The sequence below is a fragment of the Rhineura floridana genome, chromosome 15, assembly GCF_030035675.1.
Source record: "Rhineura floridana isolate rRhiFlo1 chromosome 15, rRhiFlo1.hap2, whole genome shotgun sequence".
Taxonomy (NCBI): Eukaryota; Metazoa; Chordata; class Lepidosauria; order Squamata; family Rhineuridae; genus Rhineura; species Rhineura floridana.
The window spans coordinates 37,807,536-37,834,096 of NC_084494.1; the positions used below are offsets into that span (position 1 = coordinate 37,807,536).

Genomic DNA, 26,561 nt, shown 5'->3' on the forward strand with positions numbered 1-26,561 from the left:
CGCTAGGTCATTGGTACTCCCTAAGTCATTGGTACTAGGTACTTTTCGCATAGTGAAATCGGTAATCTGGAGCACAGTTCCAGCTGAAATCAGACAGACACCTACAGTTCTGACACCACATCTGCTGCAAATGTTTTGTTTCACCAAATGGTTTTAGACACTTAACTCATTGTTGATCCTTTGTTCTGTATCTTATGATTTCATAATTCTTTGATGTTTTAATGATTTGTTTGCAAACCACCACAATATTTTTTTAACAAGTTGGTGGTTTATAAATGTTCTTGTAAATAAAATAAAGCGATATCAAGGGGACTGGGCTGGGGAAGGCTTGTGCAAGGAGTCTTGCTTTTTGGACTTCTGTACCAAAATCTTGGCCACGCCTGATGAAATGTGACATGGCCTTCCACATCTAGGATAGCAGATAGCAGCGGTGGCTGGGTGGCTCCGATGTCAGTGGGGCAGTGGAATCCACTCCAGGTTTTAGTCAGAACTTTCAAGGATCTTTCCCAAGGTGCTTCAGCACTGGCATACAGACACCCCTCACCCAAACACTTTGCCTAAGGGTTGTTGCTAATCCCCCTGCTCATTGCTCCAGAGCTCCATGACCACCATGAAGCTCCTCAAAACTGTAAAATGTCAGAAAGAGGCTCCCTGGCTTGTCCCTAAAAATAAGAACAAAAGAGTGCTGCAAAGTCGAGCTTGCTTGCTTTGAAAAAGTAGCAAAAAGCAGTAGGGTTGTTTGTGGAAGAACGTTATCTCTTTGATGAAGGGATTCAACTTTGAATTTCTTCCACAAACGTGCCCTCCCGCGTACCCCCACACTTTAGGGAACAAACTGAGGCATTCCCCCATCCATCTTCACATACAGTTTCTCCTGCAGAGTTACTTGGCATATAAGCAAGGACTGCACCTGTTCTGCCTTGCTCCTGTTGCATGCACACAATTTAAGACTGGCCTGGGCCTGTGCTTTAGCTGCCAGGGAACTGTGGCTTTCATTTAAAATAAAAGGCAAGCTTCTAGCTCTTATGACTGAAAAGGTACATAGGAAAGCCTATGAAGCTGCTTATCCTGAGTCAGACCATTGGACCATCCAGCCCATCACTGTCTACTCTGATTTGTAGCAGCTGCCTGGAGTCTTTCTTTCCCCTGCTAACTGGAGAAGTGTGTGTGTGTAGAGGGGTTGAACCTGGGTCTTCATAACAAAAAAAGAGAGACCCAGATATAGCCAAAGAGTATCTATATATCTACTAATACAGGTTTGCAACCACATAACAAAACCAAGTAACAATGGATGTTAGAAACACCCAACAACTACAGACAGCTGGTGAAAAGTCTGTCTCAAGTAACTGCAAGTAACCGATACCTTCTAATTCCTTAGAGAAAGGCTCTTTAACAGATTCCAGCTTTAATCAATAAAGGTCTCCCAAGATAGTTGTGAGAAAGGTATCATTCTGCAAACTTGGTGTGTCTTCCTTTTATAGAAAATTCACTAGTGGTTAGCAACTGTTCTCACATATTCAATACAAGCTGTCTGAAAGTCTGGTTTCCCTCCACAAGCCCAAAGAAATGATTAATTAGAAGCTATATATTTGCATCCCTTCATTTGTTGTGTAGGCTCTCTGTTGTGGTATGAGACTCTTGTGTGTCTCTGTATCTTTTTCTTTGCATATGTGGTTGAACCTAGGAGGATCTTGGGCCTACAAAACATATACTCTGCCACTAAGCTGTGGATGGCACCAAGACACATGAGAATGCTGTGCTGGTATTCAGACAGCATTTAAGTCCTTGGCCCACCCCACAGTTAGCTGGTGTTGGAAATTTATGAATGGCAAGCAAATTTATGCAGATTCTCTGGTGTCACAAAAATCTTATTTTCTTGGGGTACCTGGATGCAGAAGATATTTTTTTGGTGGGGGAGAGAGACTAAGCAAACATGAATGAGGAAAAGAGTGCATGTATTGATCCAGAGACAACTACTTAATTTGTAAAATGAAAGACTCCAAGGTTTCAGCCACCCCAGAAGAGCAGTTTTCTGACCTGCTTCCTGCTCCTGGGAATGTGGGGACTGGCTGTGGTTGCTCTGTGTATGATCAAAGGCACCCCTTCCCTAGCTGGCTCTCAGGAAACCCAAGTTTCATGGCCCAAGTACTGAACACAGGCTGAGAGGGCCAGATGCACACAAAATTAAGCCCTGTCCAGAAAGCCTCCGCCTAGCCTCCCTCCTCTGTTTGTCTTCTGGGAGGGGAGGCATTGTCAGCCCAGGGAGTCGGCGTTTGGAGAGTGTTATATCGCTTGGCTGTGATAAGGTTGGCTCTGCCTCTCTGTGCCAGGTAAACCAGCCACATTCCCCAATTTCTCTGAGTGTATCAAATTTGGAGCCTGAATTTGTCTGGAATTCCTTCATTCCAATTGTTCTTATGTGGCTATATTAAAAAAAAATGCAACCCAGTGGGAAGCCCCTATCCCTGCTCCCTTTCTGTGGCAAATTTCTTTGGGGTCTGTTGTAATCCCTTACATTAATCACACCAAACAACTTTGTAAGTGTATTGATGCAATACCCAACAGGGCTACAACAACCAATGGGTCAGGAGCATCTCTTCCATTGGCCAATAAAAGGGCAATACAATGGCCAATAAGAGTTCCTTTCTCATCCCATTGGCTGCCAGCTATGTGCCTCTTTGGGGACTGGCACCTGTGGCAGCCAGTCACTGCCCGTGTCCTCTGGGCACTTGGAGAAGGATGGCTTGGCTTGGCACCAGCCTTACTACCTCCACGTCGCTTTCTCTCTGGAGCTCAGGGCGGGTGCTGAACAGCACCTTGGCACGGGCTGGGAAGCTGAGCTGGCTCAGGCTGAGCTGGCAGGGCCATGGTCCCAGGTTCAAGAACACCAGAACACCAGAGCAGGAGCCAGGGCGGAGAAAAACAAAGATGTCCTCACAGTGGTCAGTGAGGGGCAGCGGGACAAAGTCAATGCCATGTAAGGGGAATGATTTTGTGTGCAGGGCCAGAAGAGAGCGGAGCAGGTTCGCTACTGGGGGCCTGTGGGTGCTTCCTTCCTGCAAGAGAGAGAGAGAGAAAAAATATTGGAAGCTTCCTTATGCGGAATCAGACTCTTGGTCTATCTCTCAGTACTGCTTACACTGACTAGCAGCAGCTCTCCAGGATTTCAGACAGGGGTCTCTCCCACCCCTACCTGGAGATGCCAGGGATCAGCCCTGGGACAGGTGATACATGTGCTCTACCACTAAGCTATGATCTTTTCCTTTACAAATAGAAGAAGCAAGATTCTAGTCCTCATAGTTCTGAATAAAGGGCCGGTTTAAATAGGAACATAGGAACCTGTCTAGCCGGTCCATTGAGCTCAGTATGTTCTACACTGATTGGCAGGGTCTCTCCAGGGTTTCAGCTGGAGGACATTCCCAGCCCTACCTCAAGATGCCATGGGTTGAACCTGAGCATTTCCGCAGATGCTCTCTCACTGAACTTTGGCCCTTTCATAGTGACAGCCCATTGCAGGAGATTCAACAGCTCCAGCAGCAAAGGATATTTCCTCACTAGCAGTTTATAATTACCATCCTTCACTCAACCAAGATTTACAAAGCGTCCAGACAACGTCGCTACTGGCTGGTTACATGCCATTGTTTTCTGGATTGTCTTCTCACCCTCATCCAATTTTGTGGAGCAAGAACGCATCACTTGCATCAGCGCAGGCCTGATCCATTACAATGGGGCTTGTGCGTGTGAACTCCAAGATCGTGTCCATTGTGCATGACTCTGTGGAGGAATTGTGCTCATTGCTATGACAAGATCAAGTATCGAATTGAAATGCTGGCTAAATAAAAAATGAACCTATTCTGTAAAATGGTTAATAAGAACATAAGAAGAGCCTGCTGGATCAGGCCAGTGGCCCATCTAGTCCAGCATCCTGTTCTCACAGTGGCCAACCAGGTGCCTGGGGGAAGCCCGCAAGCAGGACCCGAGTGCAAGAACACTCTCCCCTCCTGAGGCTTCCGGCAACTGGTTTTCAGAAGCATGCTGCCTCTGACTAGGGTGGCAGAGCAGAGCACAGCCATCATGGCTAGTAGCCATTGATAGCCCTGTCCTCCATGAATTTGTCTAATCTTCTTTTAAAGCCATCCAAGCTGGTGGCCATTACTGCATCTTGTGGGAGCAAATTCCATAGTTTAACTATGCGCTGAGTAAAGAAGTACTTCCTTTTGTCTGTCCTGAATCTTCCAACATTTAGCTTCTTTGAATGTCCACGAGTTCTAGTATTATGAGAGAGGGAGAAGAACTTTTCTCTATCCACTTTCTCAATGCCATGCATAATTTTATACACTTCTATCATGTCTCCTCTGACCCGCCTTTTCTCTAAACTAAAAAGCCCCAAATGCTGCAACCTTTCCTCGTAAGGGAGTCGCTCCATCCCCTTGATCATTCTGGTTGCCCTCTTCTGAACCTTTTCCAACTCTATAATATCCTTTTTGAGATGAGGCGACCAGAACTGTACACAGTATTCCAAATGCGGCCGCACCATAGATTTATACAACGGCATTATGATATCAGCTGTTTTATTTTCAATACCTTTCCTAATTATCGCTAGCATGGAATTTGCCTTTTTCACAGCTGCCGCACACTGGGTCGACATTTTCATCGTGCTGTCCACTACAACCCCGAGGTCTCTCTCCTGGTCGGTCACCGCCAGTTCAGACCCCATGAGCGTATATGTGAAATTAAGATTTTTTGCTCCAATATGCATAATTTTACACTTGTTTATATTGAATTGCATTTGCCATTTTTCCGCCCATTCACTCAGTTTGGAGAGGTCTTTTTGGAGCTCTTCGCAATCCCTTTTTGTTTTAACAACCCTGAACAATTTAGTGTCGTCAGCAAACTTGGCCACTTCACTGCTCACTCCTAATTCTAGGTCATTAATGAACAAGTTGAAAAGTACAGGTCCCAATACCGATCCTTGAGGGACTCCACTTTCTACAGCCCTCCATTGGGAGAACTGTCCGTTTATTCCTACTCTCTGCTTTCTGCTTCTTAACCAATTCCTTATCCACAAGAGGACCTCTCCTCTTATTCCATGACTGCTAAGCTTCCTCAGAAGCCTTTGGTGAGGTACTTTGTCAAACGCTTTTTGAAAGTCTAAGTACACTATGTCCACTGGATCACCTCTATCTATATGCTTGTTGACACTCTCAAAGAATTCTAATAGGTTACTGAGACAGGACTTTCCCTTGCAGAAGCCATACTGGCTCTGCTTCAGCAAGGCTTCTTCTTCTGCTTAGTTAATCTAGCTTTAATAATACTTTCTACCAGTTTTCCAGGGACAGAAGTTAAGCTAACTGGCCTGTAATTTCCGGGATCCCCTCTGGATCCCTTTTTGAAGATTGGTGTTACATTTGCCACTTTCCAGTCCTCAGGCACAGAGGAGGACCCAAGGGACAAGTTACATATTTTAGTTAGCAGATCAGCAATTTCACATTTGAGTTCTTTGAGAACTCTCGGGTGGATGCCATCCGGGCCCGGTGATTTGTCAGTTTTTATATTGTCCATTAAGCTTAGAACTTCCTCTCTCGTTACCACTATTTGTCTCAGTTCCTCAGAATCCCTTCCTGCAAATGTTAGTTCAGGTTCAGGGATCTGCCCTATATCTTCCACTGTGAAGACAGATGCAAAGAATTTATTTAGCTTCTCTGCAATCTCCTTATCGTTCTTTAGTACACCTTTGACTCCCTTATCATCCAAGGGTCCAATTGTGTCCCTAGATGGTCTCCTGCTTTGAATGTATTTATAGAATTTTTTGTTGTTGGTTTTTATGTTCTTAGCAATGTGCTCCTCAAATTCTTTTTTAGCATCCCTTATTGTCTTCTTGCATTTCTTTTGCCAGAGTTTGTGTTCTTTTTTATTTTCTTCATTCGGACAAGACTTCCATTTTCTGAAGGAAGACTTTTTGCCTCTAAGAGCTTCCTTGACTATTTGTACAAAACAAACAAATGTGGGGAAGGAAAAGAAGCCCTGAGGTTTCACAGGCCTCAAATTCAGGTGCCAAAGTGACAACACCCAGACTTCAATTCTCGTTCACTATTGTTGTTCCCTACTGTTGACCCCTCCCCACCCCCAAAATCTGCTGCAGTGGCAGTTTTAAGGAAACCAAAAGAAAGAGGTCTTTTTCTTCCTCTCAGTAAGGTGTGTAGGTGAAAAAAATGTCCTATCTGACCCCCATTCACCACTTCCTCTGCCTTCTCAAAATATTATGCTTGAAACTAAAAGGTATAAAAAAGTGAAGGGTGTGAGGTTGGGGGTTAGGGGGGAGAGGGAGGCACACGTCTCACCATCATCTCATTCTGCAGTGGAATTGGGGACCCTTCTCCACCTTGCAACAGTGGAACTCCTGGAAGGGTGAACAGGAGCACCCCCAGCATCTCCCCAAAACCATCCGTCAAGGGAAGCCCCCTAGGCACCTGAAAGAGAAAGAGAAGAGGGATGTGAACACCAAAGCAGTGCATTCCTAGTATATCTAAGTGATTTTTATGCCCCATTTCAAAACAAAGATCCTTTCAAAGACAGCCACAATAAATCAGCAGTGGGAAATCTCTGGCCTGTGGGCATACTTGGGTCAGCCAGTGCCCTCCAGTTAAATGTAAAATATGCAAAGTTTGGCCCCACTCACTTTGCCCTACCCATTTTGCCTCTGGCTCTGTCCCCCCCTCCGGAAGGTTGGCCAGGCTAAAAGTGGTTGCCCACCCCTGCAGTAGATACAGTAACACGGCAGCATTACTAATCCAATAGTTAAAGCCATAAAACAGTCCATTAAAAACCTAAATGCTAGCAGAGCAGCATAAAACAAAAAACCACATATATCAGCCTTTCCCATCCTGGTGCCCTCCAGATATTTTGGTCTGTAACGCCAACATCTGGAGGGCATCAACTTGGGAAAGGCTGATGTGTCACATTACAGCCAGCCTCTGCACCCATCAGATTAACGATAAGAAAAAGAAGTGTATAGGCACACTGGCTACTGAAACAAAGGCAGACTGAAAAAAGAAGTGTCTTTAGGGCCCACCTAAAATAAAACAAAGCTGGAGCCAAATGAATTTTACTGTCTCTTGAAACCAAGGATGGGGAACATCTGTGAGTGGCCCTCCAGCCAGCAGGGACAATGGCCAGGGATGATGGGAACTGCAATCCAGCAACACCTGGAGAGTACTTTGTTCCCTATCCTGGCTTTAAGCTATTTATTTAACATTCTGCATCCTTCAAAAAGTAGTTTGTTTTTCTCGGTATGGAAGTTGGATCCTGAGATTTCCAGTGCGGTGGCCGCATCATAAAAGCTGGTATGGACCCTGTATCATCACCCCTGTTAGCGACCAACTGGTAGGGAACACGGCATGCGATCTTCTGCTTCCAGCAACTTCCAGTCCACATGAGTGGCTCCCTCCCCAAACATCTGTGTGGTTCCATGCCCTTCCTTACCGGCGAGGCCACAGTCAAAGTAGCTTGCACCAGAAGAAGGAAGGACTGTCTCCAGGACTGCAAAAAAGATCCACAGAGTGTAAGCAAAGTCCCTCCTCACCGTCCAGCTGGGCCATGGGGCCTGTGGGTGCCGCAAGGCCTCTTCTATCCATTGCACTAGTGCTTGGACAGTCAAGTTCCCCGCAGCTTCAGGCAGACGGCAGGTGAGGATGATGCTGTTGGGCACCCAGCGAGAAATGTTGCAGCTTCCACTCTCGTCCCAGACAATCAAGACTCTGGAAGAGATTTGTGTGAATGTAATTGTGCCTATTTCCAGACTGCTGCTATTTTGCAGGGGAGGGGGATTCATTTACAAACCAGCAATTTCAGGGTACGCAACTGAAGCGGATTTGGTACAAGACTTTTTGCAGTAAGGAACGTAACGGGTTGCTTCCAGGCGACCTATTTATCGAACATTCATCCTAATTTGTTTGTGGGCAGGTTATACGACATCACAATTGTTATCTCACACTTTCCAGTGCATTTCCTTATTGCAAAAAGCCTGTTTTTAAAGGGAAGTGGGTTTGTTGCACAAGAGCTCCCAATTAACAAGAATTCCACAACCTGAACTTGCTGAATCCCACCTGAAAATAGCGATAGTCTGGGAAAATGCCCTGGAAAGTGTGAGATGACAGTTGCTTGACGTGATATCCTATAACACCCCCACAAACAAGTCAGAACGAATTCTAAACAGTGGACGTCAGAGAACCTTCCTGCAAACTTTGTGCCAACAAATCAAATGCACAATAAGCAGGTCATTTGGAAGCGACCCTAAACCTCAAGTTTTCCAATGCCAGTGACCTGCCTGCAATCCCCAATGCTGCCACTAGGGGGTCTTCACAGCCCCTGGACTAAGGAGGGGCTGGGATTTGGAAATATCAAAAGTCCCATAGGCCACCCCCACAACTGACCCCTCACTTACTTCTCCTGTCCTCGATCTGGCCTTGTCTGACCATCCAGCTCACTCCAGGCATTCAGCACCTGTAATCATGGTCCACATGCACAAGATCACAACCACATATTTTGGGTTAATCAGTCCTGAATATTTGATTCTGCAGTCCCAATCAATAATGTGCATCAGAATCCTCCCTTTACCTATAAATGTGCATGACAAAGAGGCATCTTAGAAGTCTGTATTTTCTTTACCCTGACTATGAGTAAGGCAGGACCAGGATTAAAGGGGCTTTAGAGAGCTTTGATAAGATATGAGCATGACGTTAAAAGGCTTCTGTATTAAAGTTTAGTTTATCAATTGCCTCCTCCACTTATGTTATTCTGTAAACTTTCCAACCCCCCTCCCACTTACAGTAACCCTATTTCACAGCTCCTAACATGTAAACCTGCCCCCCGCAAGTTGCTATAGTAAACCTGCAGAGGGGCGAGGAATTTCTGCTGTAGTGGCCCCAAGCCTTTGGAATTCCCTTCCCCTGAAGTATGAGAGGCATCAGTTGGTTCTTGGTTGTGTCTTGGCATCCGTTAAAGACTTATTTATTTAGCCAAGCAGATGTTAATACTGAGCTTTTAGTAATTTGTTTTTCCAGTGTGGATTAGGAACCTAGGAAGTTGCTTTATACAGAGTTGGACCATCGTTCCATCTAGCTCAGTATTGCCTGCACTGACTGGCAGGGGCTCTCCAGGGTTTCCGGCAAGGGACATTCCCAGCTCTACGTGGAGATGCCAGAGATTGAACCTGGGACCTTCTGCATGCAAGGCAGATGCTCTGCTACCGACTCATGGCCCTCCCCCAAGTGCTTTATTTATGATTTTTAATTGATTGTTTTAACGTATTCTGTAAATTGCCCTGGGATTTGATAGCGAAGGGTGGTGTATAAATATTTCAGACAAATAAATAAAGCCACTGGCATTTTGGAGTATCTCCCGCAATGGCACCACTCTTACCGCATCCAGGCGCCAGGCAGGTTCCTTGGCCACCAAGAATCCGTGCACGCCCTGTGCCTGCCAGAACTGGATCGCCCCCTGTGGGGTCAAAAAGGGGTGGGCACAGGAGCAGGAGCTGAATTTGGCAGTGGTAATCCCAGACAGACTAATCTGGGAATAAGCCCCATTGAAGAGAAAAGGATTTACTTCTAAATTAACATGTGCTGACTTGCATTGCACATGCCACACAGCACACCAGAACCGACCAGGGCTCAGCCAAACGCTGACTCAAAATGTCATGTTTTGTGCAGGTCTGACTTGGCCAGGTGTGATCCCTGGATTGGGTTTAGAGGGCCTCTGGGCATGTATAGAATGAAACACACACAGCCAACCTGTGCACACCAGGGATTATAGAACCACAGAATGGTAGAGCTGGAGGGGGCCTATAAGGCCATCAAGTCCAACCCCTTTTTTAGGATTACAGGAAGATTTCTAGGCCAAAGGCTGTGATTTCCAACCAAGCGTAAAGTTTAGTTTTATTTTGGAAATTAAGCAAACGAACCTCATCAGTCCCCTCCCAGCTGAATAGAGACCAAACTGTGAACTTGCCCCAGGTTTGAGGAGGAAAAAGCAAGAAATGGGTTGAACAATAACAATAACAACACCTTGAGGTGGTGGCCTGTCTGGTTGTCCTCTGCAACTGGGTCCAGCTCCTCTTCCCAGGCTGGGAGTTCAAGCAGAATTCGGAGCCCTTGGTATTTGGGGGGGGTGCACAGATTAGAAAAACACACAGAGAAAGGATTGATGTGAGCCAAAGTTCACCAGGGCCCCTCTCACCCCTGGAAACTCAATCCAGACAAGACTGAGACACTGTTGGTGAGCTCTTTCCCTGCCCAGATGGTGGATGTTCATCCTGTTCTAGATGGGGTTACACTCCCCTTGAAGGAACAGGTTCGTAGCTTGGGGGTCCTTTTTGACCCTTCCTTGTCGCTTGAGGCTCAAGTGGCCTCGGTGGCATGGAATGCGTTTTACCATCTTCGTTTAGTAGCCCAACTACGCCCCTATCTGGACAGTGACGATCTCGCTTCAGTTGTTCACGCTCTGGTAACCTCTAGATTGGATTACTGTAATGCACTCTACGTAGGGCTGCCCTTCAAGACAGTTCGGAAACTTCAGCTAGTGCAAAACACGGCAGCCAGGCTACTGACGAGGACCAATCGGTCCGCGCATATAACACCTGTCCTGGCCCATTTGCACTGGCTACCTATTTGTTTCCGAGCCAGATTCAAGGTGCTGGTTTTGACCTATAAAGCCTTACACGGTGTGGGACCACAATACCTTGTGGAACGCCTCTCCCGCTATGAACCTACCCGTTCACTTCATTCAGTATCTAAGGCCCTCCTCCAGGTACCATCGCATCAGGATGCCCGGAGGATTGCTACTAGATCTAGGGCCTTTTCTGTAGTGGCCCCCGAATTGTGGAACAGCTTACCTGAAGAGATACGCCTGGTGCCTACGGTACTTTCTTTTAGGCGCCAGGTCAAGACCTGGCTATGCTCCCAGGCATTTTAATGTTAATGTTTTAGGTTTAATGCTTTTAGTCTTAAATTGTGTTGATATTTGTTATTGATTTTATTGTAATTTTGTATTTTAATCTGTTTTGTACACCGCCCAGAGAGCTACTAGCTATGGGCGGTCTATAAATGAAATGAAATAAATAAAAAAATAAATAAAAGTGGGAAGCCTAAGAGGAAAGGCTCATCTATGCTCAGGGCTTCTCAGTTTAGGGGGAAAAGTGTCAAAAGGGAGACACTGAATAAGTTTGTAAGATAATGCACAGCAGAGAAAAAGTGGAGCAAAATATTTCTTCCCCTTCTCCTAATAGTAGAACTTGGGGTCATCCAATGGAGCTGGCAGGCAGGAGACTTAAGTGCAGACAAAAGAAAGTACTTATCCGCACAACATGAAATTAACTTATGAAGTTAACTTCCCTGATGGCGACTGGTTCAGATGATATTGAAAAGAGATTAGACAAAAGGCCAGAGAGGAACATAGCCACAATGGCATTATGCGCCTGAATACGAGTTGCTTTGGGAACACAAGTGGGAAGACTGCTCTTGCACTCAGGTCCTGCTTGTGGGCTTCCCTTTGGAGCAGCCGCTTGGCTGCCGTGACAGCAGCATGCTGGACTAGATGGGCCCCCTCTGGCCTGATCCAGCAGTCAGGCTCTTTTGGTGTTGAGAAGGTGAGGTCTGTGGGTGGCTATTGGCCAAGACGGCTAAATGGAACCTCCATATTCAGGGGCACTGAGTACCAAGTGCTGGGGAGGGACCTATCGCCTCCGAGGCCTTATAGTAAGCTTTCTGGAGGCATCCTGGTTGCCTTGAATATGTTGGACTAAGTAGCCCCCAGTTAGATCTGATCCAGCACGGGTTTCCTGATCTCCTTTGGGAGTAATTCTTTCAAAGACAGTGCTTTGAAGCATGTCCAGAGTGCATTTCCCTCCCCAGTGAGTAAATGCAACACACACACACCCCACATATCTGGGCAGGAAAAGGCTTCCATGTCAGAAGGAAGGCTTGGTAATCCCTTCCCTCTTCCCTTTCTGGGAGTTACAACCTCAGCTAGCATAAGAACGTAAGAAGAGCCCTGGAGCTGTATCCGGCCAAAGAGGGCCCACCTAGTCCAGCCTCCTGTCTTCACAGTGGCCAATCAGATGCCCATGGGAAGCCCTCACCTGGACCTGAGCACAAGAGCATTCTCCTCTCCTGCTGTTTCCAGAAACTGGTATTCAGAAGCAGGCTGCCTCTGGGTATTGAGGTACAGCATAGCATTTGTCTATAGGCTTTGTCTATAAGAACATCTGCTTCCTTCTGCTAAGACAGGTGTGAGGAACATCTGTGGCCCTCCAGCTGTTGTTGGGCTCCCCACGGCCCCAGGGGACAGCATGGTCAACGGCCAGGGATGGAGGGATTTGCAGCTCAACAGCAGCCGGAGGGCTGCAATGTTACCCAGCCCCGGGCTAAGAGAAGCCAATGCAAAGTCACACTCTGGACGCCTCCTACATTTTCACTTGGCTTCCCATCTCCCGGGGCCAAAATCTCCCGCCTCGTGCAACCAGCTCTGCCTCTCAGTGACATCTGCAAACATCTGAAGCTGCCTTCTATGGATTCAGAGATCCTTGGCCCACCAGCTAGCCCAGCCTGACTGGCACTGGCTGGCAGTGGCTCTCTGGAATCTCAGACAGAAAAGGATCTTCCCCATCCTCTCTTCCACCGAGGTATGGCCCCTCTGTCCCCAAATGGCCCCCTCTACCCTGAGCACTCCTCCATACCTCGCTTCTGCCCGTCATTCACCAGGGCTTGCAGCTGTTCCAGAGAGCCGTAGGCAGGGAGAACCCTGCTCAGATTGGCTATGTCGCCCACGAGGATGGGACCCAGCACCAGTGCCTGGATGGATAACTCCTGGAGCTGGTCCAGTTGTCGCCTCACACCTTGGGAGGGAAGATAGGGCAGAGCTGTGGAATAATTGCCACAAACAGGCGTGTGTGCTGATCACAGCACACACCACGGACTCATCGCCACCCGCATGTGTGAGCTCACTTCAAGGGCCCTCCGTAGGGAACTACAGGTCGCAAGATTCCCAAGGGTGGGGTGAGGAAGGAATGACAATCAAAGGATTGGGGCCAATGCTGGGACCTCTGGACCTCAAAGCCTTTCGCTCAGCTTCTGCTGGCAAAAAATCTCCTCTCATTTCCTTCAAGGGTCCGCCGAGACAAAACTTGACCCCTGAAACCTCTGCTGCCTGCCAGCGCTGGAGCTCGGCTTGGGAATATTACAGTTCAGGACCTCAGTGGCGTCTGGTGCCCATCGGAACTGGCGGGGTGCAAGGCAGGGAGGCCAAATAGGTGGAGCCAGAGGCAAGGATTGCCAGAGCCAACTAAATCTGCCCCCCCCCGCTGAGCTCTACAAGGGCAACACTGAGGCTTAGCCGGCAGGTGGGAGGCCCCCCTGGACTGGCTGGAAGTAAGAAGGCAGGAGGCGGCTCCGGTGGGTGGGCCAGTGCCCTAAGACCAGCCTTCACTGTAGAACAAACAATGCAATGGCAGCTGGGGGCTCCGTGTCAGTGGAGCAGTGGAATCCACTCTGGGGTTTAGTCCCAGCTTTCAAAGAGCTGCTGGAACACCTTGGACAGCTCCTTCAAGGTTTGAACTAAAACCCGGAGCGGATTCCACTCCCCCCCAACATTGGAGCCGCCACCCCGGGACAAGAGATTCCACCCCGCCCCTGCCTAGAGAGCTGGAGGTGGTCTGAAAGAGGGATTGCTGCTTTTGCTGTCTACACCAGGAGTGGAGAATTTTTTCAGCCGAAGGGCCACATTCCCTTCTAGGCAGCCTTCCGAGGGCCAAATGCCGCTGATGGAGGGCACAGACAAAAGTGGGTAGAGCAGCAAATGTAAATTCTACCTTTATTATAATAAGCTAGTTTACACCCACCCACCCTGGCTCTGTCCTCCATCCAGCCTAGCCAGAAGCATTGTCAGACTCCAAGCATACATTCCAGCCAGGCCAAGAGACTCAGGGTGTGACACAGGGCCAGTGAGGGGGGTGGTCCGGGCAGAATTCTGAGGGTCAGGTAAAGCGTCCTTGAGGGCCAAATCCAGCCTCTGGGCTTGAGGCTCCTGACCCCTGCTCTACACTCATCATGGCTAAACAGGTCAGCAGGTTTTCCCACTGTTCCTAAAACTTTCTTGACCAGAAAGCCAGAAGTGAGGTGCGTGTACCCCACAGGATGTGAAACCTCTCACAAATCACTTCCAACTCTGAAAAAATCCACCCTGGTGTTCAACCTCACCTCCTTGTAATTCTCGTACACACCAACCACACATTGAAAGCACATTACTACCGTGCCCCCAAGAATAATAGGAATTGTAGTTTACTCCTAACAGAGCTACAATTTCCAGCACCATTAACAAATGGCCGTTCCCAAGATTCTTTGGGTAGAATAATGTGCTTTAATGGTGCATACACACCCTCTGTCTCCAGGATGGGGGGAAGCAGCTTTTGATGTGAGCACATGTGCTGGCCACTCCTGTCCTCTTACCTTCAAGGTCTCCATACCCATCACCGTTGGAGTCCGGGAAGGAGGTGGGGGGCAGGTGGTAGAAGGATGACTTTTGCCACCATGCCAGGGGTGGCCGTGGCCGTGGCATCGTAACCAGGAGAAGGGTGGCCATGGTGAGCAAGCAGGCAAAGACTCCCACCAGGAGGCAGAGCAAGGCTTTGCGGAGCCCTGGCCAGGGGGCTGTCCTTGCCTGTTGCACCACCTCCTCCTGGCTCAGGTAGGTGGTGCAGGGCACGGCGTGGCCCAACAAGGGCAGGTGCTCACTAGGCACCTGGGAGGTGATGAGCACGCCTTCCACTTTACCCATTGCCCACGAAGCTGTAGGGATTAAAGGCAGAATTAGAGAGAGCTTAATTTTGATCCCCAAGTAGAAAACAGATCCTGGAGAGAGGGAGCAATTTCTCCCCAAAGCTATACCCCTTTTTCAGGCTTCACTCCACGGGTTTAATATGCCTCTCCAAAACTGAGGTTTAGTAATTGCCAGCATAACAGAGTGCCTCTGGGCATGGCCAGAGTTCATTCTTGTCATCAGAGCCACTACTATCTAAATGCAGGTGCCGGGGAATTTGATAAGAGCTTCTTGACGTCAAAGACAGTGACTCACTTCCAGGATGGCTCCAAAACCCAGCAAATCTCATTTAAGGAACCAAGCACTGTCACTGAGCATGTACAGAGTGAATTTTCTTCCCTAGTAACTTAACCACAACCAGCCCTTGGGCATCTGAGATCTTCTGCCTCATTTTTGTTAGTTGTTTTACTGATTGGAGATGTATGTATGTATATATGTGTTAAATTTATATCCCACCCTTCCTCCCAGAAGGAGCCTAGGGTAGCAAACAAAAACACTAAAAGCTCTATAAACCATCTTTAAAGCAAAACATCTTTAAAAACACATTAAAACAAAAATATTGAAAACATTTTTAAAAACAACTTTAAAAACATCTCAGAAAGCAATTCCATCACAGACGCAGACTGGGACATCGTTGTGGGTGTCGTGCTGCTCTGAGCAGTTACTCTTTTCAAAGATGTCAAAAAAAGAACACACTGGAAGAATCTTACATTTCAGTTGCTATGCAAGGTGACATGGTGGTGGTGGTGGTGTGCCAGGGCATGGCATATCTACCTGATCTGTCTCTTCTGTCCAGGATGGGGTCACTCTCCTCAGTCTGGGGATGCTGTTGGAACTATACAGACAACATTTAAGAACATCTTTGCAGTGTGGGATCTGGCCAAAGGGGGCCAAATCTGGTCCAGCATCCTGTCCTCACAGTGGCCAACCAGATGCCCCAAAGGGAAGCCCACAAGCAGGACCTGAGCGCAACAGCACCTCTCCCCTCCTTTGGAGGCCCAAATGGCTTCAGTAGCAAAAAATGCACCCTCCATCAGCTAAAGCTGGTTTGTACACCTCCTGTGGCCTCACCTGGCTAGTGGCAGCCTGGCCACAGGTATTCATGCTTTCTCAACGGCCTGTTTAGATGATTGCAGTGTGTTCTACATGGAGCCGCCCTTGACGATTATGTGGAAAACATCACTTACTACAAACTAGAGCACCTCAGTTACTGTAACTGCCACCAGGCATATGGAGCAGCACATCATGCCAGGCTTAAAACAGCTAAACACATAAATACATAAACTTGAGCTGTTCTGGGTCACAGTCTAGTGGGAAGTTCTCCTGCAAACAACTCCCCTTCAAATGAATGGGAGCTGCTGCTGCACAGGAATCCTAAAGCCTCTCCCACCCCCACCCCTCAGTAATGCCGTTGCTTCTATTGCTGTGAAGTTGGGTGTTGTTGTGTGGGGGCTATGTGGCAATCTGGGGGCCCCACCCCCTTATCCCAGTCTCAGGAAACAGTAGGTGTCAGCAGGATACAGTTGTTGATGCTCTTTGGGTGGAACAAGGCATCAGCAGCACACGGCCACACGCTTCTGGCTCATGTCTGCCCGTATGAAGAAATATATGCTGAAGAGAACAACTGGGCAGGTTTCCAAGGCCTCCCCACCTCTCTCCTTCACCCTTGTTCCAGTTATGACACCTCCTGCTATCTCTGCTCAAATCCTCTCAGTGGTATGTCACTAGTGAGATAACAAGTGGGGCCTGCTGCAACAAAACGTTACAGTGTGGAGTGTGCTCGTTCAGCCATGCGCTCTTCCAGGAAAGAAAGCCCCACTCCATCCTTCCCCTGCCCCCCCCCAGCCATCCAGCATTCCACAGCCACTCAGCATGCTCAGTCCTCATCCTTGGGTCCCTAAAGCCTGCTGATCACCTCTCTTGTATATGGGCTGGTGCTGTTTTGGCAAGATAACCAAAGGCACGCATATCCTGAAAATCAGAAACAGAGGCAGTGATGATAAAACCAGCTGGGGTTGGGTGTGGTTATGATCCTGCCATTGTGTTACAGAGAATGCTTCAACAGGGACACACAGGACTGTATTTTGAGAGTGGCTTGGGGATAGATGGTGGTCCAGATCTTAATATGTCCTGGGGCTCTGGCTCTGCATCCATATTCATCTGATGGCAGGGCAGTCCTTATCTGCAGTGTGGTCTGCCTATGAGAGCCATACGGGAGTCAGCCACAGTCTGGCTTGTGCTGCTATGTGGAAACATTGCCTCTTCTTCCAAATATGTATTACCAGAAATAGATGCCACCAACCCGATACATTCCTCGGCCTTTTGCTGAGGCTGAGATAAGACAACCTCTTCCCTCCCAATTGTATGCATTTTTACTCAGAAGTAAGGGTGCTTCCAGACTATCGCTGTGCCATAAGTTGGAATCGACTTGAAGGCAGTCCAGTTCCATCTTCAGTCATGTACCAGAAAATTCAGATTGTGTAATTAAAAAGTGGAACCCGCTTCCCTCTCCAAAACTGGACTTTTTGTGCTAAGGAAAGTGGCCAGGTGACTTGAAATTGATCCTAATATTACATCCAATGCACCACTAATATTTCATGTGCAAGGTACTGTGCAGTGGGTTGTAAAAAAAAAAAAAAGGTGCACAGCCCCATATGTTTTTGCAACAAGTGAATAATGCGGCTACCCCACTGAAAATGACGTGTGTTATGTGCCTTCAAGTCGATCACGAATGAATGAATCAGTGACCTCCAAGAGCATCTGTCATGGACCACCCTGTTCAGATCTTGTAAGTTCAGGTCTGTGGCTTCCTTCATGGAATCAATCCATCTCTTGTTTGGCCTTCCTCTTTTTCTACTTCCTTCTTTTCCCCCCAGCACTATTTCTTTTCTAGTGAATCATGTCTTCTCATTATGTGTCCAAAGTATAACCTCAGTTTCATTTTTGCTTCTAGTGATAGTTCTGGTTTAGTTTGTTCTAACACCCAAGTATTTGTCTTTTTCCATCGTCCATGGTATCCGCAAAGCTCTCCTCCAACACATTTCAAATGGGTTTATTTTTCTCTTATCCACCTTTTTCACATCCATACAGAAATTTAGAATACCATGGTCTGAATGATCCTGACTTTAGTGTTCAGTGATACATCTTTGCCTCTGAGGACCTTTTCTAGTTCTCATAGCTCCCCTCCCCAGTCCTAGCCTTCTTGTAATTTCTTGACTATTGTCTCCATTTTGGTTAATGACTGTGCCAAGGGATTGATAATCCTTGACAAGTTCAATGTCCTCATTGGCAACTTTAAAGTTATATAAATCTTCTGTTGTCATTACTTAAGTCTTCTTGATGTTCAACTGTAGTCCTGCTTTTGTGCTTTCCTCTTTAACTTTCATCAGCATTTGTTTAAAATATTTACTGGTTTCTGCTAGTAGTATGGTATCGTCTGCATATCTTAAATTATTGATGTTTCTCCCTCCAATTTTCACACCTCCTTCATCTTGGTCCAATCCCACTTTCCGTATGATATGTTCTGTATATAGATTAAACAAATAGGGTGATAAAATACACCCGTCTCACACCCTTTCCGATTGGGAACCGATCGGTTTCTCCATGTTCTGTCCTTACAGTAGCCACTTAAGGTCTGTTATTCTAACACACAGAGTACATAATTTTCTGAACAATGTGTTTCTTATTTTGAAGCTCTTCAGTGGGAAATGCTGATGGCTGGTCAGGAAAAAGTTTGCGTCATAATGGATATGGTAAACAGGGAAGTAGCAGGACATGCTTTTTGCTAGTGATAAAACAATGTGCTTCATATGCTGGGTGATCATTTCACCAGGGAAAAGCTTTTCTAGTGCCTGAATCAAGTGCAGAACAAAAGCAGCAACTGGGACTAAGAAATTCCATTTAGTTCACATTTAAAGGTGACTCTACCCAATTTGCACTTTCTGAAACAATATGTGAACAGAAACACAGCCATCCTTTGAAATTCACACTTCTCCAAATTTTGCAGTGTAGTTCTTCAGCAAACTAACACGTACAAAAATTCATATACTAGGGTATAATAGGCAAAAAATGCATATATTAGTGAAAATAACATGCAAAAATGGATTAAATTATAGGAAATTGCTTTGCAAAATTGTGTACATTAGGCAAAATTGCATATAAAAATGTATATATTGGGAGAAATCGCACTAAAATGCTGATGAATTTTCATGACTTAGAAAAAAATTCAGAAACTGATGTGAAAACTTGGAGAACTGAACTTAAGACTGGAAAAATGAGAAACCAGAATGGACAAATTCGCCTGTCCCTAACAGGAGCGGCACATTTTTTTGTGGGGGGAAAAAGATGGTGTGGCAAGAAGCCCCCAAGGTCTGCTGCAATTCGGGACACAGTGGCCGAACACCATCCAGGAATTAACCGGGTGAACTTAGGCATGCAGTTCCCTTCCCCCCTCATACCTCAGGCTCCCCATAACCTGCAAAATGGGGAGAATAATGGTGACCTACCTTATAGGGCCAATGCAAGGATTACAGAAATGTCACAACTGGAAACACTGAACGCTTTGCTAAAGATTGCTATTAAATTGCTCTTACTGTGATTCCTGTTCTGTTCTCCCGTTGCAGAGGTCTGTGAGGAGGGCAGCACAGAGAGAGAGAGATGCTGGCCTGGGTGAAGAAGTAAGGAGAATGGCAGATTAGCAGAGGGGTGTCCGCCCACTGTCCTCCTTCTTCCCCACCTCCAGTGGGCTGATGGGAGGGTGGAGGGAGAATCCTTCACTAGCCCCCAGCCTTGTGCATCAAGTTTCTCTTAGGAGCTGGGGGGGGGGGCTCCTAGGTCTTTGCAATCCATTAGCAGGCTTATGACAATATTTAGTCAGTGGAGCCAAACCAGGGTGGGGGTGGGGAGATGCACAGGGGACGTCGACTCAGAGTCTCCCCACCTTGCACTTTCCAGCTCTGAGCACTCTCCCTAGGGTAGCCATGTGCCCAGCTCCACAGAGGACGGTCCTCTTCTATCTGAAGAGCTGTCTGGTCCAAAGATCAAGAGCTCTAAAGAGGGAGAGGAGGAGCAGCCTTGAAGCGGCCCATCCCCAGGAAGCAGCCCCTGGGCCAGACTGAGCAGGAAAGCAATACCCAGGGTCACCCGGCCACAGACTTTCCCCACCCACAAGGGTGAAATGTACTTTCTCTACCTGTTTAAATGATAGTAATGCTTTCCAGATTTGCATCCATATGTGTATGAATTACCATGATGCTCTCATGATGCGTTTACTCTTTTTTGGGGAAATACGTTAAGTGGCCACCATTGCCCCATCCAGAGACCTGATGGGAAGAACATCAAGGAGCCACAGCCCCAGAGCACAGGAGACAATCACCTCTTGCCCCATGTAGAGCCCATTTTCCTTAATCAGCAGCATGATTTGCCACTTTCCCCATGAAGCCCTTGCCTTGGGCAACACCCTGCTTCCCATGCCCGCCATAGCTGAGCCTGCCACCCAAGAAGCCTAAGCACAGCACATGCAACTTCCTTTCTTTCCCCCAATTTCCACTCCTCCCCCATCTTCTGTTCCCCCCCCCCGGAGTCTGTTTTCCAGTTTGTGATGCACATAAATAAGGCAAACGACCATGTTCCCAAAGCGTAGGGATTTAATTTTAAGATGAAAACGGCTCCAACACCCCCTCTCAATGGCGGCAGCGTCTGTGGCCCCTTCTGGGGTCTGAATAAGTGGACCTGCTCCTTCTGAACACGGCCTCAGAAGGCACAGAAGGGATGAGGACCCTGTGAAATATGGAACAGCAGGACCCAGCTATCCCTGAAGCAGGACTTGGCCCTGATGCCATCAAGAGTGAGACCTGTGCAGAGGAATTCTCGGGGGGAAATGTGCAGAATCTTGGGGGAGAACCCCCTAAGCTCAGATGTGCAGCATCAGCAGTTCCGGCATTTCTGCTACCAGGGCCCTCGAGAGGCTTGCAGCCAACTCCACCATCTTTGCAGTGAGTGGCTGAAGCCAGAACAACACTCAAAAGAACCAGATGCTGGTGATCCTGGAACACTTCTTGGCTGTCCTGCCCCCACAGATGGAGAGCTGGGAGAGGGAATGTGGAGCGGAGACCAGTTACCAGGCAGTGGACCTGGCTGAAGGTCTCCTCCTGAGCTGGGCAGAAGATGAGAAGCAGGAAGAGCAGCAGGAAATAGGATCTGATTTCCCTGAGGCAGAGAGGACCCTATTGGACACCAGGCAGAGGCCGCCGGGTGATGTAATGATGTTGGTAAGACGTACTAAATCATATTCTGTTTGTAGTGGAGGAGAAGCTGTTGCTGTTGCCCCAGATCAGGATCCAGTGTCCTTGGAGGATGTGAGTGTGTATTTCATGGAAGAGGAGTGGGCTCTGCTGGATCTTAACCAGAGAGGTCTGCATAGCGAAGTCATGAAGGAGATTTGTGGGACTCTGTCCTGTTTTGGTTCCCCAGGAGGCTCTGGGGGTGCACTGCTTTCAGCTGGCCAGTCACCTTTGAGGACAGACAAGTGCTCTGACACTTCACATCCGGGGGAAGAGGAGGAAGTCACACAAGAAGCTGCCCATCACACCAACAACAATTGGTCCAACCCAAAACACCTAGAATGAAGAGGAAAAACCACATAGAAAGGGGGAGCAGTGAGATATGGGTCAGCGTAGGAATAGCATGGTTGATAAAGGAAGTTCTCGCCTTCAGGAACTTGAGACTGTTCTTTTAGTTATAAAGCTGGTAGAGAAAATTGGTGGAGTTTAGAGGCAGTACTACTTCAAACTGCAGTAAGATTGTGTGTTAAAAAAAACCTAGTGCAGTAGAGAGAAAGGTTTAGCTTAGCCCTACTGTGCTAGTTTACTACATAAAGTGCAGTATTTATTAGAAAGTAATGTTATTTGTTATTTAATTTTTGTAAATTGTATTGCTTTTATTGTATTTTTATTGTATTTTTATATTGTATTTTTATACCTGTGTTTATTTTTCTTTGTAAGCCGCCTTGAGGGCCTTTGGCCGAAAGGCGGGGTATAAATAAAATTTAATAATAATAATAACAACAATAACAATAATGATTTTTAATTAGGTACCAGAAGTTTGATTTATAGGTTTAAAGTTCTCCTGCAAAACTCATCCAAACATGGGATGATAGTCAACAAAGCTATACTCAAAGCAGATCCGTTGAAATCAACATTGGTTTCAATGGGCCTATTCTAAACATGGTTAGATTTTAATATCATTGCTTTTAGATTGTACGTCGTCCAGAGTGACTGGTTAGCCAGCCAGATGGGCGACTAAGAAATCCAATAAATAAATAAATAAATAAATGTTGTTTTGCATTTATTAATGAAGGGAAGAGTCCTAGCTCAGTGAGACAGTATCCGCCTTGCATGCAGAAGGTCCCAGGTTCAATCACCAGTATCTCCAGGTAGGGCTGAAAGAGATCCCCCCTGCCTGAAACCCTGCAGAGGCAACTGCCAGTCAGAGTAAAATCTACCCTTGCAGACAATCCTGGGCTCAATGGAGCCATGTTCTGACTCAGTGAAAGGCACCTTCTTTTGACTGCTGGCAATTTACTGTTCTTAGGCTGATTGTGTCTCATTCATAATTTCTCTCTACATAAAAACTGTAATTATTATTATTGGATCCCTGTGTTTGGTAAATAATGACCCAGGAATTAATTGTTCATTCTGGTTTCCTTTTGGTCAAATCGCCATATTATTGTGCTGGGTAACCTTCTTCCTTATAATTTGTATGGATCTATTCCTTATAGGTTCTTAAAAAATTCGTTTCTAAAGGTGTAATAAATAACACGTGGGGGAAATAAGTTGCTGAATTTCAGCACTTGAATAGTCCATACATAACCAGAAATAAATTTAGAGGCAGCTGTGGGGAGGAGGGACTGGAGCTCATGGGCCGTGAATGATGGATGACATGACATGACAGAAGTGACATCATTGTGATTATCTCTCCATCACAAACAGCATGTGACAGCAGCAACAGCCTTAAAAATGCATGGAGGGCAAAGCACAAGAGCTAGTCAAATTCACATAGAACTGATATGGGAAAAGCAAACACGCCTTTACAAGAATTGGTGTAGGATTCCTCCACATATTGTGTATAACCTGTAGAACTCCATTCAAAGGTCAGTCTGTCTCTTTAGGTGTCTGTAGGTCAGCCATCAGCCAAGGACTAGTTTGTACTCCAAGAGTGAGCCATTTAATAAAACAGAAGAGAGTGCATTAGAGCATGTATGGAGTGCTTTTGCAGATGCCTGTTTCCTTAAAATAAAACAAAATATAACAGATGCCGATCTATTTCCTTAAAATAAAGACAATATATTGAAATATTGGGGGAGGGAAGTAGCTCAGTGGTACAGCACATGCTTTGCACTGAAGGTCCCACATGCAATCCCCAAAGGCATCTCCAGGTAGGGCTGAAAGAGACTCTCTGTCTGAAACCATGGACAGCTGCTGCCAGTCAGTGTAGATAATACTAAGCTACATGGACCAAAAGTCTGACTCACTATAAGGCAGTTTCCAATCTTCCTGTGAAATAAAGTCCGGCCTATTAGGAGTAACCTCTTCTGTATGCTTCAGCCACAGCCCCTCTTAGGTGACCTCCACCATCCCTCCTCACTTGGTGCCTTGTTCCCCCCCCCATTTTGTGCCAGTGTGTTAATATTTGCAAATAACCAATGATTAAGAAAGCTAGTGCGTCCCCAAGGACATTGTCTGTGCTCTGTGCACAATCATTAGCTCAAGGTAAGATACAAATAGCTGGGATGAACAAATCAAACAAGGAGATGAAGATTTCAGCACAGTGCTGTGCAATTTACATGCAATTATACCATAGCAAAATGTGCAAAACTAAGACAGACTCTCACCAATTATGTCACCAGTATTGCCATGGATTTAGACTGGAAGAGTGAAGGAATGTAAGTACAATAAACAAAAGTGGGAAGCTAAGAAACAAGTTGTGTTCCAGAATCTTAAATATTAGGCTATTCATGAAAACAACTTCCCTAGGCAAGAGGAGAGGATTACCATGCAGAAGATAATATGAGAAAGCCACAAGGGGATCCTGGAAGAACTTGTTTCTGAATCTCTTTTCAGTGTCTCTGTCAACATAAGACGCACAAATAAGAGAAATGCCTCTGAACATGTGCAGAGTGCCTTCATGACACTTTGGGGGAGCCACAACCAGCTCCCACACCTGGAAGGTGAAGGCTCCCCACTTTAAAGAGCACATCCCCCAAGCGGACATGAGCTCCACCACTCCTCATTTTGGAAAAACTATTATTCTTCATAGCAAGATGTCTAGAAATCCAGATGCTCCCCTGGGAGAGAGGGCCAGGCCTCTGCTTCATGTGCCCGACCAGCCGCAGCCGTTGCGGCCTAGGGCCTCCCTTTGTAGAGGTCGGCACGCAGGAGACACTCGCATAAATCCCGCGGGTTGGCGCAGAGGCGCAGGCGGGTGCGCACGTGTGCGCACAGCCCCGCGTTGTCGAAGGCGTCCCACACCCCGTCGCAAGCCAGCACCAAGAACTCATCTTGCTCGGGGGAGCGCACCAACGGGTAGGCCTCGGGTGACGCGCCAGGCCACCGCCTTGTAGTCGAAGTCGCCCAGGGCGCGGGAGACGGCCAGAGAGCCGCTGACGCGCTGCAGCTTACCGGTGCCGCCGGCGTTCTCGACCCGATGCCGCTCCCCGGGGCTTGCTGGGCGTGCAGTCTTCGGTGTAGAAGGTGGCGGCAGCCCAGCGGCACAGAAGAGCCCGCGAGTCGCCCAGGTTGATGAAGCAGAAGTGGCGGGGGGACACCAGCGCAGCCACGGCCCGCGACAGGGCCTGCGGGCGCTGGCCGGGAGTCAAGAAGGCCGCGCGCCCAGCCCCTTGACCGCCCCGGGGTCTTCCTCCTGGCCCTGGCCCGACGAGGCCTCCGCCGCCCACAGGGGCTCCAGCAAGCGCTAGGCACAGGACAGGGCCACCGTACTGCCCGCGTGCCCGTCCTACACGGCGAAGAAAGCCCAGGGCGCCGGGCAGTGCGGGCGTCTTCCGCGTGTGCCTGCCAGCCCTACAGGGCGCCAAGGCCCTACCTGAAGCGCCCCGCCTTCTGCCAGGAGGAAACTGGGGGCTTCATCTACCGCCACGCGCTCGGCTTTGAAGAAGCACTGCGATTTCATCCGTTCGGCTTCCCGCACGCGGAGCCTCGCCAAGCGAGCCATCCCTTCCGCCTCTGAGCACCAGATCCCCCAAAACGCTAGGGGAGGGAGAGCTATAGGGAGGCCCCCATGGAGGAATTAAGTGCCACCGCTTGGCATCTCGTAGAGGCAAGCGCATCCAGCACACCCGGCGACCACCAGCCCTTCTTCGTTGGAGAGCCTCTTCCAGAGGGCTGCAGTGTGGTGGCTTACAGGCCAGACCTTTTGACTCTTTTGGCGAGTTACACACACACAAAGCCAGAATGCCATAATATACTTTATCTGGGGCTGCGCTGCGTGCTGCCTTTGCTCTGCACAGCGCCAGAAGCCGGTTGGGCTACAGGAGGATTCCACACTTCAGAATCCCAGTTTTCACGGTTTCGTGTTTTTTTAAAAGCAAGCTTCTAGCCCTTATGATATGGATGGTGAGGCTTGACAGTGCGAAGGCCAAGCTGCCTGTTGAGATTTCAGGAGCGCAGCCATACCGGCTGGGGCTGATGGGAATTTTAGTCAAAAACAGCTGGAGGGCACCAGGTTGGCAAAGGCGGAGGCAGAGGACTCCCGCCCAGGGGCATCGTTTCTGCAGGTTGCAGAATCCAGTTTGCGTTGGTGCGGAATCCTCGGAGGTGTGTGCAGCGCCACACCCTCCTTAGGGAACTGGGGTGTGGCATCTGGCGGAGGAGCGAGCGTGCGCTGACATCCCCTCGGCGATGCTCGGCAGCCCGTGGCCTATTTTCCCATTTTCCTCTGCAGGGAGAGGAGAAGGAGGAGGGAGGCTGGGGGAGCGCGCTGGGGGGCGCGCGGGCGAGCATCGCTGTCTCCGGCAGGGGCGGGACTTTTTCTTCCTAAGGACAGAGCGAGCGAGACGTGGGCGGGGGACCGCCTCTCCCCCTCCACGACGACCCCTCCTCCACGTCCCGGTTCTGCCCTGCGCTCCCCCGACCCCCCTCAGGACCCCCTCGGCTGTTCGCAGCCCCCCTCCCTCGCCCTCCCTCGCAGGTGCGTTCTCCACCCGCCCGCCCATTGTCTGCCTCACCCCTTTGTCTGCTCCCCCGCCCGCCTCCTGCTCGCCTCCATCCCGCTGCAGACTCCGCCAGCCTCGCCGAGACAGCCCGCGAGCCTCCGGGCCGGCGGCGGGTCCGCCTGGCGGGCCGCGAGGGCATGATGGGGCCGGTGGGGAGATGAGCCGGCGGTGGCGGAGGGAGGCCGCGCGGCCACAGCGCACCGCCCGCGCATCCCGCATGGATCTCGAGGCCGCCGGCTGGGGCCATGGGGCAAGTCCTGGGATTCGCCCACTGCAGTAGGTGTCGGGGGGCAGGGACACAGAGGGCATGGCTGGGTGGGGGTTGAGGGGTGGACGGAGGGAGGGAGCGGGCGAGGAGTCTTATTTCTCTCCTACCCCCGCCACCCATTTTTGACGCCTCGTCTCCGCTGGGCTCTATTCATGCCTTTCAAACCATCGCCCACTTCCCGCTAGGCAGGCGAGA

General features: G+C 48.4%; 3 protein-coding genes across 9 annotated transcripts in view; 1 reads left to right on the plus strand and 2 right to left on the minus strand.

The window, feature by feature from the left end:
* Positions 1–1,249: 1,249 nt before the first annotated feature.
* Positions 1,250–26,183, minus strand: LOC133370993 (amino acid transporter heavy chain SLC3A2-like). 6 transcript variants are annotated; one of them, XM_061598028.1, is made up of 11 exons: positions 26,111–26,183; positions 19,464–19,535; positions 15,646–15,706; positions 14,502–14,840; positions 12,734–12,892; positions 10,065–10,150; positions 9,421–9,498; positions 8,444–8,502; positions 7,583–7,757; positions 6,342–6,470; positions 1,250–3,056 (listed from the first exon to the last, which is right to left on the minus strand). In XM_061598028.1, the coding sequence occupies exons 4-11, from the start codon at positions 14,827–14,829 to the stop codon at positions 2,706–2,708; spliced, it is 1,365 nt and encodes a 454-aa protein (XP_061454012.1). In that variant the 5' UTR covers positions 14,830–14,840; positions 15,646–15,706; positions 19,464–19,535; positions 26,111–26,183; the 3' UTR covers positions 1,250–2,705. The 6 variants fall into 6 exon arrangements, with proteins under 6 accessions (XP_061454012.1, XP_061454007.1, XP_061454008.1 ...); XM_061598023.1 differs by lacking the exon at positions 26,111–26,183 and adding an exon at positions 24,549–24,625; XM_061598024.1 differs by lacking the exons at positions 15,646–15,706; positions 26,111–26,183 and adding exons at positions 21,152–21,488; positions 24,549–24,618.
* On the minus strand, positions 21,789–25,098 carry PPM1N (protein phosphatase, Mg2+/Mn2+ dependent 1N (putative)). Its single transcript, XM_061598033.1, is given in 4 exon segments — positions 21,789–24,468; positions 24,470–24,582; positions 24,584–24,757; positions 24,760–25,098. Coding segments are annotated over 4 exon segments (822 nt in total). The 3' UTR covers positions 21,789–24,272.
* Positions 25,478–26,561, plus strand: part of RTN2 (reticulon 2) — a 30,211-nt gene continuing 29,127 nt past the window's right edge. The window contains exon 1 of one of the 2 annotated variants that reach the window (XM_061598030.1): positions 25,478–25,499. In XM_061598030.1, coding sequence (XP_061454014.1) covers positions 25,493–25,499 — 7 coding nt within the window. In that variant the 5' untranslated portion in view covers positions 25,478–25,492. Of the gene's footprint in view, positions 25,500–26,031; positions 26,375–26,561 lie in introns of those variants that run through there. The other variant, XM_061598029.1, reaches the window with a different exon arrangement.

What these genes read in the sequence shown, in the direction of transcription:
- LOC133370993 (XM_061598025.1), bottom strand. Translation starts at nt 14,829, where the DNA reads ATGGGTAAAGTGGAAGGCGTGCTCATCACCTCCCAGGTGCCTAGTGAG. An exon ending in GAATGACGGGCAGAAGCGAG is followed by an intron (nt 10,151 to 12,733) that starts GTATGGAGGAGT and finishes CCAAATACCAAG; the next exon opens with GGCTCCGAATTCTGCTTGAA. An exon ending in CACTGCAGAATGAGATGATG is followed by an intron (nt 3,057 to 6,341) that starts GTGAGACGTGTG and finishes TCTCTCTTGCAG; the next exon opens with GAAGGAAGCACCCACAGGCC.